This window comes from Acromyrmex echinatior, unplaced genomic scaffold (assembly GCF_024713525.1).
Source record: "Acromyrmex echinatior isolate Ae372 unplaced genomic scaffold, ASM2471352v2 Scaffold31, whole genome shotgun sequence".
NCBI classification, from domain to species: domain Eukaryota; kingdom Metazoa; phylum Arthropoda; class Insecta; order Hymenoptera; family Formicidae; genus Acromyrmex; species Acromyrmex echinatior.
Genome location: NW_028259065.1, coordinates 20016 through 34184, shown reverse-complemented (window position 1 = coordinate 34184; position 14169 = coordinate 20016). Strand labels below are relative to the sequence as shown.

The following is a 14169-nucleotide window of genomic DNA, read 5'->3' as shown; positions in this document are numbered from 1 at the left end:
GCAGATATAAAACAATTCCTTTGCAAGCAAGAGACTGCTTGGAGCTTTATTCCACCTAATGCACCTCACTTCGGAGGCCGCCGTGAAGGCGACTAAATATCACATGTCGCAAATCATTGCCAGGGCCCACTTAACTTTTGAGGAGCTGCAGACAGTGCTTGCTGAGATTGAGGCAATCTTGAATTCGCGCCCGCTTACGCAATTGAGCAACAACCCGAATGACTTCTTCTATCTCAGTCCGGGGTACTTTCTGGTCGGAACGGCTATGAATAGCCTTCCTTGCCGGGACTTATGCGATGTGAACGAAAATTAACGAGATAGCAACGAGTTGACTAGATAAGACAACATTTTTGGAAAAGATGAAGCACTGAATATCTCCAGTCCTTGCAAGAATTCCTTAAGTGGAAGGTCAACAAGGGTGCAGTTGAAATCTGGCAGCTCGTACTTGTAAAACAGCAAAGCCTAGCTCCGATGCAATGGCTGTTAGGGCGCGTTCAAGAGACTCACGCCGGTTCCGACGGTGTTGTACGAATCGTCACTATCCAAACAATCAAGAGGTAAGACTTCTCTCTAGATTAGCGATACTACCCATAAAACTATAAAATATGTTACCTTGCGTCTTGGTTTGTTGTTGCGAATATGCTCTACAAGAATTTAATTCTATTGCTTATATAAAAGCGTTTTAAGTTTATATATGAAGATTATTTTATAATAAGGGCCATTAATTTGTATGCACTATTCTCTCTATGATCCTAGCGAGCGTTATTTTGTCGAAACTACGAGTAAAGGTTCTTCGCTCTCTTTGTTGAAAGTGTGCCCTTTCAAGGGGGGGGGGGAGCGTGTTAAGTATAATAATTTTTATTTTGTCTTTGGCGCCTGGCGCCATGTTTTGCTGCGAATTCTCTCGCTCCATTTGAATGCCATGATTGGTGCGCTCGCTCGTGCGCGTTCGTGACCGTTCGGTGCGCGAGACTACGAGCATTTTTCGCGCGCGCGTCCCGAGCCATCTTATACTTTTTGTACTTCGTTATTCGCCATTACAATCATCGCAACGATCGCACCGCTGCATCACCGTAAGCTATATTCCGAGAGCCAAATAAACAGTGTTCAAACTAAGAGAAGAGTAGTACATGATTCTCGACCACGCCCGAACGCGAAGAGAAGTGATTCCGCGTAAAACTTGCATGGGAGCGTACGTACAGAACTTCGGCGCGTATCGCACAATTATGTGTTTCATATAATAGAAATATTACAATATTACTACATATATACTTTTAATTTCTTTTTTATCTACAGACTGTTATAATGCTGCGAAAGGTAATGGAAAGTTGAAGAAATCTCAATTATCTTTTCAAAAAATTATGAAATGGTTAAACGTTCATCTACAAATTGTATTTTAAAAGTATAGAGTAGTGCTTTGAAAGTATATTGTGACATAAAGAACAACATGAGTAACAACATAAATAACAATACATCTTCAATGATAACCCAAGATACGATTCTGTCAGATAAAAGTAAATTATATTAATTATACGAAATAATTTAAAAAACTGATTATATATAATTTAAATAAGAACGCAATGTAAAGAAATCAAATAAGTACAGGGTTGGCCATATTCGACGGAAAGATGTTTTTTTTTTCAATCATGGGAAAGAGATGTTAGATCGAGTAACGACGTTTCCCATGATTGAAAAAAAAACATCTTTCCGTCGAATATGGCCAACCCTATATAAGGGAAGAACGGTTGAAATTAAATATTGGTGCTTAATGTACTCTTAAATACATCTTTTATATACATAAATTTTACATAAATTGCGCGCCAATTACATGTCAAACATAAAACATTTAAATAAAATAATGATATCACAAATTGATATCATTAAATTGATTGTCTAAAACACTGAAAAAAAATTTATTGCGAAGAACATTACTTTAGGTCGGTTCAGACTAATATTTTTTGCAAAAAGTTTTTTTAATTTGAAGATTTAAATTATTATTAAATAAAATATTATTAAGCATCCCAATATCTCACAGATTCGACTGTTCAGTTGCCTTTTTTTAGACTTAATTAATAATTAATAATCAAATAATAATTTCTTTAATATTTAATATTGAATAATTTTATATTTAATATTAATTTCTTTTAATATTAAAAAGATTAAATAGAAATATTAATCAAACATTCAATTAGTATTTCTATTTTATGCCAATTTTAGATAATTTATAATTTGTAACAGAACATTATTTACAATTTTTTGTGCCTAAATGCTACAAACATTTGAAATATTTGAATACACATATGTATATTGTTCAAGATCGGTAATTCAAAAAAAAAGGTAAGAATTTCTTCGGTCGACCGACAGTAATTGTTATTGAACGCACGCACAAGGCGAGCTCGTGATTTTATCTCGAGCCTGACTTTAAGTCTCATCAAAGTCAGAGATTCATTGTTCTTTAGCCTTTTCAAAACAATTCGGTACACGCAAACAGGCACCGGCAACGGAACATCGAAAGTTCTAGAACAATTCGATTCGCGCACGCGAGCGCCGCGCTCCGACGAATACGTCACGCGCTGTCACCAATCCCGCGTACGGATTTTCTGTCGCACATGACTGTTACGTTGAACGTCGCTAGAAAAGAATCGAAAGCGCCAATCAATTGTGTACAACCAATGCCACGTGATAATTACGATTGTGGCTAAATTTAATTGGATTTCTCCCAAGAAGACGGCCCGGACCGGAAGTAATAAATGCTTCGATCTCGCCGGTCCTCTGGGCAGATTGAGCAGATTGCGCAGATTGCTAAAATAGTCTACACCGCTTATACCGTCTACACCGCTTAGAATTCTTAGACTTCTCAGAGTTCTTATTTCTAAAAGTTCTTCGAGTTCTTAGAATCCTAGTCTCGCTACTACACCGTTTCGTTAAATCGCCGCGCTAACCGCTTAGTGAAATCGCGATAAAACGACTCTTTCCGAGAAAATCGCCGAGATTTTCCATCACCGCGATTCCAAATACAATTTTGGAAAAGGTGACCGCATTTGATATTTTGTTAATCTAATTTTTAATTAATTATATTCTTTGACTCTGTAACTGATTATATTAAAGAAAATTCTTTTGTTAAATTAAAAGAAACGGAGTTCTCTTTACTGTCGTGCATCATATCAACCTTGTGCCGTTCTCTCACTCGAATCTTTCCGCGCGGTGCGCTCTCGCACATATATATATATATATATATATAATATATTGGGTCATCTAAAAAGTATCCGCGGTACTTTGTCACTAGATATATGACCATCAACACACATCTAGTGACAAAAAATCGCGGATACTTTTTAAATGACCCAATATATATATAATACATAAACTTGGATCTTTTCTTTTTTCTATTATATATATAAAGTAAATTAATTTCTATCATGAATTTTATCCAAAATTATATATTAAAACATCAGTTGTTTAAAGTTAAAAACAAAAGAGATATGTATATAATGTCATTGATGTTCTCTAGAAAATGTCGAACGAAAATTCTGATATGATGCATCTGATGAAGTTCCAAATCGTAAATTACCTACAATTATTAGCAATCCATTTTCTACTTCTATAGTGGTATTATCAACTAATTTAGTACAAGGAATGACTTCAATGATAAATAAAAAGTTTTAGTGTTAACAGGGTTGCGACAAAACTAAAAATGATAGAAATCAGGGAAATCTCAGGGAAATTGAAAATGGTCAAGGAAATCAAGGAAAAATCAGAGAATTTTGCAAAATTTTCTAAAAAATTAACCCTGACCGTACAAGCTACAATTTCGTGCCTTATCTGTACAAACATGGGTCATTAGAATCCGTTTTTTTTCATTTATTCAAAATGATTTTTAAAGATCTCAAAAAATTCATTAACATACTTTCAACTTTCTGGAATAAATATTGAAACTTTATTTTGGAAAATAATAAAATGTAGTATAATATAATTTATAATTACCAAAAGTTTCCGAGAAACTTGCACGAACGGGAATCGCTCACTGTGACCCATGCTTATACGGTAAGGGTTAAAATTCTTGGCTTTAAATAAATTTGCGTATATACAATTACGCAGTTTTATAATTCAACTTAACAATTAAATGAAAACAGTATCATCAATATTAATAGTGATTTACATTGTTATGTTCAATATGCTCTCTCAATAAAATATTTGACGGTTTCCAAATCAGGATAAAAATATAAAAAATTTCAAAATATTATTGAAAGTATCAAGGAAAATCATGAAATTTTGTCTGAAAATGAAAATGTCATGGAAATGTTATGGAATTTTAGGATGAGGAATTTATGACAACCCTGTATTATATACTTATAATTTTATATTAATAATGATTTAAGCAAGTATTATGTGTTTTGTTTAATAATAGTGACAGTAGTGGTTTGTTGACGACAAGTCAAATGTCAATTGTAGAGGAATCATTAAATAACGTGTTATTGAAAAATCAAATCTCATTTACAAATGAATTAATAAATGAGGAGTTGAATTGGTGTTAGAATGACAATATATTAGTAATACCTCAAAGCGAAGATATTGAGGATCAATAATTAAAAAATGTAACTTTTCAGTCAGATTGGTAAGTCAATCATTTTTGTGAGAACACATTGTCTTATAATATACGACTAACCGTTTTGTTTTATATATTAATTTATATATGATTAATATATATAATAATTTCAGCAATGAAGTGATGTTGAGTGACACACTCGAATCAGTAAAAAAAAATCAAAACAATCAATTTATATGATTCTCAGTTAGCATATGAAAAAGATTTGTTGGTTGATTCTTCATCAAAGAATAATCAACATTTTTAAAATTTTAATGTGATTGAAACACTTAAGTTTGAATTAATGTTGACTTTAATTATGTTTTAATTGTTTTAGATTTTCAAAATAATGATGATTACAGTGACTCACACAATGAATATATTCCATTTGAACATTCATTTGAAGAACATAATGAACATAATGTCTCAAACAATAGATTGGCAGATGGTCCAAGAAAAAATATTTCTTTCAATAATTCCAATAATTCGGGGTTAAATCTTTCATTGACAACTAATATTCGTGGCAAATCATGAAGAAATGTATGTTCGACAAGCTCCTCTAAAAAATTCTAAACGTATTTTTAGGAAACATTTTTGCATATTTTGCAAAACATGGCAATCAAAAATTAATCGCCATTTAAAAAGAAAATATAAAAATGAAAAGTCAGTTAAAAATTTTATTCATTTATCAAAAAAAGTAATGAAAGAAAAAGATTGATTGACAAGCTGGGAAGGGAGGGAAATTTTTATTACAATGTTAATACTGATGTTAATACTGGTAAATTAATAGTTTGTAGAAGATCTAAAGAATTAAAATATTAGGTGTTGGAATTAATTCGTAGCGTTTTACAAGTGATGGGAAGTACTTTCATTAATGTATTTTTTAATGCTCATGTGAAATAAATAACATTCTTTCATTAAAAAACGCTACGAATTAATTCCAACACCTAATATACTGCGCAGGATTATGTCAGTTGCCCAAAATGCAAAGGATTCTTTAATAAATTAAATTTAAGATACCATACAAAGCATTGCATCAATGAAAAATGTAAAGATTCTAAATTTCTGTTTTATTTTTAGTCGGCAAGTCATGGGTAGATACGTAAATCAGGTTAATAATATGTTACGTGAAATAGTATTGCCACGATGTAAGGACGATATAATAACACGTATTATTTGCTATGATGAATTAATCATGAAACATGGAAATAAACTTTGTCTACAAAACTTTGTTTAAAATATCCATCGTCACATCATCATGACATAATACAACAGCGATTGAGATAACTTGGTCGATTTCTTTTAGAAATTAAACAGCATTGTCATGATAGATGATTTATCGTCAATTTATCATCCAAAATATGGAATATGCATCGATGTCATAAATGCTGATCTTGATATTTTAATAAAGACTTACAAAGTTCCGTCATTAGCAACTTCACTAGGCACATTGTTAAAATCTGCAGGAGAAACGTTATTTCTTTGACAATATTTCAAGACAATACTGAAAAACAAAAACAGATAGAAAATTTTTTAAAATTGTTAAAAATGAATATGATATAACAGTCAATAAAGTTGCCTTAGAAATGCAACAGCAATTAAAAAGAAGAAAAAACGTTATACTTCCGTCTATTGACGATATTAAAAAATTGGACAGATTTTTACATATAACGTACGGCATTCGAGAATAATTAACAAAAAGTTTCGCTCAAAGATTGGATATAACTTTCTGAAAGTAATTAATATCAATACAGCTATTTAATAGACGAAGACCAGAAGAGACAGAAAGAATGTTTATCAAAGATTACAAGAGTTATGAAAAAATTGATTCAAAGACAAATTTAGATGGCTTTAATGCACTTTCATCTGAATGCCAAAAAATAGCATTGGAATACGTACGTTACGATATGTGAAAAGAAAAACTCGTACCAATTTTATTAGATTCTGAATTGCAGAAATGTGTAGAATTAATTCTTCAATACAGAAAACGAGCCGGCGTTAGATAAAAAAATCCTTATGTTTTTGGAACTCCTTGTGAAAATATTAATAATGAATATTCACACTACGAGCATGTGATCTAATGCGTAAGTATTCGAATGTGGCGCTGATAAATCTGAAACTTTACGAGGTACTACTCTACATGTAGCAACATTAGAAGTCAATTTGAATTTGATGAATAATGAAATTGTCAACTTTGTTAATTTTATTACACGAGGGACACTAGGAAAAAATCCATCGCGAATATTATAGAATGCCAATTGTTCATCGAGAGATTCTACGAAGATTATTACAATCGGCTAGTGGCAAAGCTTGTGGAAAGGAAAATAATTTAAATGATGAGGAAGAAGATTATCATGTAAATACTGCTTCTGAAAACCATGTAACTCCAAGTTATAGTAAGTATTTTATTCTTAATCTTCAGTTATCGTATTGGAGTGGTAGAGCGTTTGAAAATCGCGCAGCATTTGTAGAAACCGGGATGTGAGGAGATGACTTGGAAGGGGAAAAAATGTATAAATCAAACAATGATAAGAACGCCAAATACGGTTATAGTTAGATGTTTCAAATAATATATTACTATGTATTAATTAAATTTCAATCATGATTGCTGATAACTTTCGGATTTTCAACACAATCAATCTAAAACATTAAGTATATTCTTCAACATATTCTTTTCCCTACCTAGAAGCAGTAATCAAATGTTGTTTCTATAAAAGATCGTGCAACTTTAAATAAATACTTGCATGGGAATGTTTTGACAAATTTTTTTAAATTACAATTTATATATTTTCAACTGTTCATTTCTTTAGTTCTTTTATTTTTATCTCTGAATTAATTGGAAAAAAGTATTTTTCGTAATTTTCATAATCTTTCGTAAAATTCACTTTTAATTATTGTTAATTTTTTTTACAATTTTTGGCAACTTATGGGGCTTTCCTTTAGAACAAATGTTTTATAATACATAGTTACTTTAATCGATTTACATTTTATCAAAAATTAGAAACACTTAACATCGACAGGATATGTTATACCGCCATACGATAATGACGTAAGTGAAATACGTACATTAACTGAGGGTTAAAGAATTTAATTATAGAAAATCTAAAATATTATACAAAGTATCTGATAATTAATGCGAAGCTTTCGTATAGACAAAATGGATTAAACTGACAAGGAAAAGGAGCCAACTGTCTCCCTCCGATCATAATAAATTTTTAATACAATATATTTTTCTCTAGACAAAAATAAGAGAAAAAAATTTCCAGAATGAAAATTGCTTCAAGAATACTTTAGAACTATAATTAAAAAGAAATTTTGTAATTATTTATAATAAAAATTATTTGTTCATAAAAAATAATTTTTTTAATTACCATTCTAAAGTATTCTTACCATAAATCCATGCAATTTTCATTGTAGAAAATTTTTTCATTGTAGAAAATATCTTACAGTTTCAGCTATAATCGTTCCGAATGAGAAAAACCGATTTTTTCAAAGGGTGTTTCACCCCTTAAAAGTGCATTAGCACACCTATAAAAAAATACGTTATTTTTGAAAAAAATCTCTTATTTTGTTTGGAGAAAAATATATTAAAAGCTTATTATGATCGGAGGGGGACAATTGGATCCCTTTCCTTGTGAGTAGAAAAATCCTCTACCATTTTGCAATTTTCGCAAAATTTTTTTTTAATTACCCAATAATTAAAATGTCTGAAATCACATAAGACAATTTTAAGATATCTTTAAGAAACATCTTCAAAATATTTCACAAGGAACATTAAAAGATGTTTTAAAATTGTTTTATGCGTCGATTTTATCCGTTTATTCAGCAATATTTAGAAATTAATATCTCGTTAACTATTGCGGAAATTGTAAAATGGTAGAGGACTTTTCTATTCGGTAAATCGAGACTAAAGTTCATTCTGCCGCTATGCGAGAGCTTTTGCATTAATTGTCAGACATTCTGTATAAAAGCTTTCAAACAAAAATGATGATAAATTAAAACTTTATAAAATAAATATATGTATATAAATAGATGAAAAATATGCATAAAATATATATATATATAATAAATAAATTAATTTTTTAAACTTAATAAAAATTGTTTCAATAAATTTATATTAATATAAGTTTTGATAATATCAACAAGTTTTTCTGGATTTTTATCTGCTTTAGATATAACATTTCTTTAGAAACATTTAGCATTACTATGCAAGATAAAGAAGATCAAGTAAGAAACTCGACAGAAAAGTACAACAAAATTTATCTCTTGATAATCATGACATAGCACAATTACGTATGATTTTAATTATTTTGTATGATCTAGAATTTATGTAGTTCTTATTATTAATCCTTAATATATACGATGGTTTTTAGCGAGGTGTTCCTAATTAAGTCCTAATTTAAGAAAAAAAACAACACTGAAGACGTAAATGACTCAATTATGTGTATCAAAGGTATTAACACACTAAAATAATATTTTAGATTCTAGAAAATTACTAATATTCTTATTGTAATATTCCAGCTTCGAGTAATTCTTATTCAAGTGATAGTGATACTGACATCGGAAAAATATTTCTCTCAAAAGAAACGTCGTTCTAGTAAGTTCTTAACGTAAAACTAAGATGTTTATTTACTAATATAACTTCATAAAAATACAGAGGGCGAGTTCTTGCTTGAAAACTACTGTATCAGGCTGCTTCTCATCCTGAAGCAAACTGCAACGTTTACAAAACGCTGACACTCCAATAATGGATCTGGACACGGATATAACTCGCGGAACAAATAGCTTCTATATAGAAAGTAACTGTGGATGCTTCAAAAACATCATCTACTAAAAATACGATTGGGAAATTATTTAATAGTTTCTATTTATTCTATTTATTAAACATTCTCTATATTTTATTTAGCGTCATCGTACGGAAAGTGTAAAAGAATATCTTGGTAATGAAAAAAAGATTGTATTGGATACCTTTGGAAGTTATATTCCGAAAAAAAAGTTGCCATCATTATACAACATTCAAGAGTTAATTAAAAAAAACCCAATAACATTAAAACATAAAACTGCTGCCATCAAAACATGGTTGATGAATTAGAGACAGAAGTTAAAGAAGTCCTAATTCTTCTCAGAATCTTAATTTTTTATATACTCTTACATATATTATACATTTTTTATGAAATTTCATATATTTAGCTCCCTTTGTTCAAATTTTTTATTTTTTATGAAGTTTCTTATGTTTACTTTCTTTATTCAAACTTTTATACAAATTTGTATACTTTATTCAAACTTTTATACTGTAGTATACTTTATACAAACTTGTATACTGTATACAAAAAAGGGAAAAACAAAGTTTGAAATATTCTTATAGAGACTATAACAAGAAATTCTATTATTTTTATTTTATTTTAAAGAATAACATAGTTAAAGCTCCTTATTTTTTTTATTTAAAATGTTTGAAGGACTTACATCTTTATTTAAAACATATGTATATATATAATAAACATTTAAATATTAATATAGAATCACTTTTTATTATATCCTTTCTCACTTGTTAATGTCATGTAACGTCTAATCCAGATAGGAAAATAAACGATATCCAGATAGGAAAATAATATTCAGAGCGATATTCAGAGCGAAATACACGGGTGGTGGATCGTAAGAAAGTTGACAGTAATTATTGTATCTAAGAAGGTAGGAACATTTATTTTAAAGTAAATAGAGAAATACGATCAGATGACAAATCTCAGGGCGAGCGACAAACCCATGAGAATACGCACGAGGCTACCATTGAGCGTATTCTCAGTCTTAATTTTAAAGGGACAAAACGTTAATTGAGAAATAAATAATTTATATAATTATTAAGTTGAATATGATTATGAAATTAATTATTGCGTAACTAGAAATACTAAAAATTCTTGATTCGATAAATATGTCAATGGCTCGCCTCAGCCAACTCCGATGACTTTGACGTATTAGGTGTTGGAATTAATTCGTAGCGTTTTTTAATGAAAGAATGTTATTTATTTCACATGAGCATTAAAAAATACATTAATGAAAGTACTTCCCATCACTTGTAAAACGCTACGAATTAATTCCAACACCTAATATATATGTTGTCAAGGTTATGACTCTGAATGACTTCCAACAGATTTTAATCGTTATACATTAAAAAGTTATGAACATAACAATTTTTAATAAATAGAACATAATTTTTGAACATAAGATATATATTTACTATATATTTTACGTATATACTCTGTCATATAATTTACATAATGCTCTATATCAAAACAAGATAAAGGAGATAAGAATGTTCTAACAATTTAGATATGTTTCTGTATTGTACAGATGTAAATATTTACAAAAAATTTCATGTTTCCATGATTTTCCATGATTTTCCAAACCGAGTTCCATCCCATCTTATTGACCCTATCAAGGGGCGCCCAAAGGGCGACTTTCCACGTGAATCGAATTTTACTCCACTTTTCCCTTGATGCCTAGAAGCATCTGACTTTCTAAGAAGGGATGTAGACTTCATGCGTATGGAAAGTTTGATGCAGGGAAGGAGGATCGCTTGCCATGAAAAGTCGTGCGCTCCTAGACAGAGGAGAAAGTAGAGTGAACTTCGCTTCGCGTGAACAGTCATTACGTAAACAGGGGAGAGTGTGGGATAATTCTTAATTGTATGTATGCAAAAATAAGACATTATTTTTGAAACTTTTTTATTAATAACGAAACTTTTTAACGAACAACAACGACTGAAACTTGAGATTATTCAAGATTATGACATTGATAACATTCGACTTCGAAATTACCAATTTGACGTCGATTCGACTGGGAAATTCTCACTGGGAAGGATATGAACTTATTTTGATAAACGAAAGAATTGAAAATTTATCTCACAATCAAAAACTTTCCACGTGCAATTTTCGGACAGCATATTTTTTATCAGTTTACATCCTAGAGGATAACTAGAGAGGTGAAGAACTGACTCGCGATCTCCCGCGTCATGTTCGCTATATCTTGTCTGGAAATGTCATAAAGGAAACAGTTATGCTTTTGCCACGAGATGAAAAACTGATATTCAATATTGTAAGCGGAATTAAGAGAGACAAAGATAATTAATACTTAATTATGAGATTATGGTAAAGCAAATAGTCTATTGAGTAGTAAGAATTGGAAGCAAGACAGAATGACTCAGGCGCTTCGTTTAAGCGCTCCCAGATACAAGGAAATGAATCAAGCGTTTTATGCAAGCGTTTTTGATTCTTTTTATAAAGAGCAATGAACCATTCTTTTCGGGCAAGCAATTTGACTCCTTAGCAAGAGGAGGGGGAGGGTAAAAAGAAAATGAACTACCATAATAAGTATATGTGTACTTTCTCATTAAAAAACATATTTTGCAGTGTTCGATATCCTAAGTGATAGAGCTTCTTTGTATTTAACTATCGGTCAAAAAATTATAATTTCGCTGGCCTTTTTATTCGTCTCGCTTATATAGCCACAACTTAGTGGTATTCGTAGGAGGAAAAGAGAAACTCGAATTTCTGAGAATTAGGATAATAAATCATTATTTGCATCTGTTTCTTCAATTATCTTCCAACTTAGAAAAGCATACTTTACAACACAGATTCATATATAGCTATACATTTTTCCAAAAGATGAACCAATTTTTTCATCCCGTTAATGAAGAATTTCGACAGTCTTCTTGATTCACGAGTCTCCCTTCCATGTGCAATTGTGTCTTAAAACTAACATCTCTGCGTCAAGTTTCAAGAGTTTCGAATTGCAAAAAATAGCACGAAGTTTCGAATTTTTAAAACTGGAAACTTTTTCAAGCTTCGAGGGTTTCGAGTGTCTCATCCCAAATGAAAATCATATATTACGAGGACTAATAAATTCTTCTAATATATAATTTTCGTATATATAATATATGCGCATATTTTCTCATATTTCCGTATACTTCTAAGTTTTTTCATATTATTTTTAAAACCAGGAATAAGACATGAAGAATAAAACATGAAGAAACAAGACAGAAAATTATTAGCCCCATATTATGAGTTCTTTGATTTATTTTCGCTATTTCCATAAGGAAATGCCATAAAGAAAACAAACATTTGAAGAAAATTTGCACAATTTCAAGGCTCTGCGTGCGTGCGTGAGTGCGTGCGTGTGTGCGTGCGTGCGTGCGGATCACAACCGCTTATTTATTTTGTAAAGTTTTATATTGTAATATTCTCTATTTTATGAGAACAGTATCATCGTTCTATAAAGTGACGTTTTCCTCTTGCGCTGTATTCTTTGTATTTGTATGCTATTTGATATGAATAAGAGACAAAGCATGCAACAATTTAATTTTGCAAATGTGTTATTAGAATAAGGATGAAAAATGTAAAAAAATTACAACAGATACATTTCAATGACTTTGAAAAAGGAAATCTTACGCGAAAGGAGTTAGTAATCGGAAGGTCTACCTCACCTGTTGCGACTGCTTGCTGGTGAAAGCGCTATGCCATCCACGTGCACTGGATTGATTACATGCGTCTTTGCTACCATGAATCCAACCGCCTCCGATTTTGCTTTCATAGAATCGTGTCGGATTTTCCAAGAATTGTTGTCTCTTAAAGAGTACACAATAATGCCAGGATCAGTAATATCAGTGTCGGTAATATATGCCATACCGCCATCCTCGTGATCGAGAACAATATCATTAAGGTACGCAGTTTTGCGGCGAGCTACATGCTCAGGGAACTGATAAGTACGAATGATCTTATCATTGTTCTCGAGATCAAGAATGACAAGACGCGGCGAGCAGTTGGCTTTGAATTCTCTGAGAGATGTGGGTCGACCAGTGTCAAGTATCCATATGCGACCTTTAGGATCTATTTCCATGCCATGGACCAGTTGAAATGCCGTGCAGTCACCCAATTTCTGCATATCCCAGGTGGGGAAGGCCTCCAATTTAGGCGATGTAATGCCGTTAATTGGTTTCGCCGATGTCATCCCTAACGTCACTGGCACGCCGTCTTTCCATCGTGGTAATGTCAGATACATTTTATCCTTCCAAAATTTCACAGTAGTGATGAAATTATTTGCTGGTATGTAATCGCCTCGCATTACAGCATATTGCCGCTCTTCGTCCGATGGCCATTGGAAGTCAATCGACTTCCATTCAAAAATTACTTGAAACGGCTCGTGGCATGATACTATGATGATTAGAAAACCCAATAACATCAATCGCTTCATTATCATTGAAGTCGATAATGTCTTTGATATAATGCGAATATCACTAAAAATATCGTTTTTCCTTTCTTTCTTCGTAAATCAGATGCTATTCGCCGCACAATAATTTAAACCTGTTTAAGGAATATAATAAAATGTTACTGATACGTATAGAAATATTGATAATATCAAAACATTTTAATATTATTAGGTGTTGGAATTAATTCGTAGCGTTTTACAAGTGATGGGAAGTACTTTCATTAATGTATTTTTTAATGCTCATGTGAAATAAATAACATTCTTTCATTAAAAAACGCTACGAATTAATTCCAACACCTAATAAATACAGAATTTTAATAAAATCA

General features: G+C 31.1%; 1 protein-coding gene and 1 pseudogene across 1 annotated transcript in view; one reads left to right on the top strand and one right to left on the bottom strand.

Annotated features, from left to right (window-relative positions):
- The window catches only part of LOC105144427 (dopaminechrome tautomerase), a 43237-nt gene extending 29278 nt beyond the window's left edge, over positions 1 to 13959 (bottom strand). Inside the window, exon 1 of the mRNA XM_011053312.2 lies at positions 13062 to 13959. Coding sequence (XP_011051614.2) covers positions 13062 to 13834 — 773 coding nt within the window. The 5' untranslated portion in view covers positions 13835 to 13959. The remainder of the gene's footprint in view (positions 1 to 13061) is intronic.
- LOC147906449 (uncharacterized) lies at positions 59 to 11479 on the top strand (annotated as a pseudogene).
- Positions 13960 to 14169: the final 210 nt, after the last annotated feature.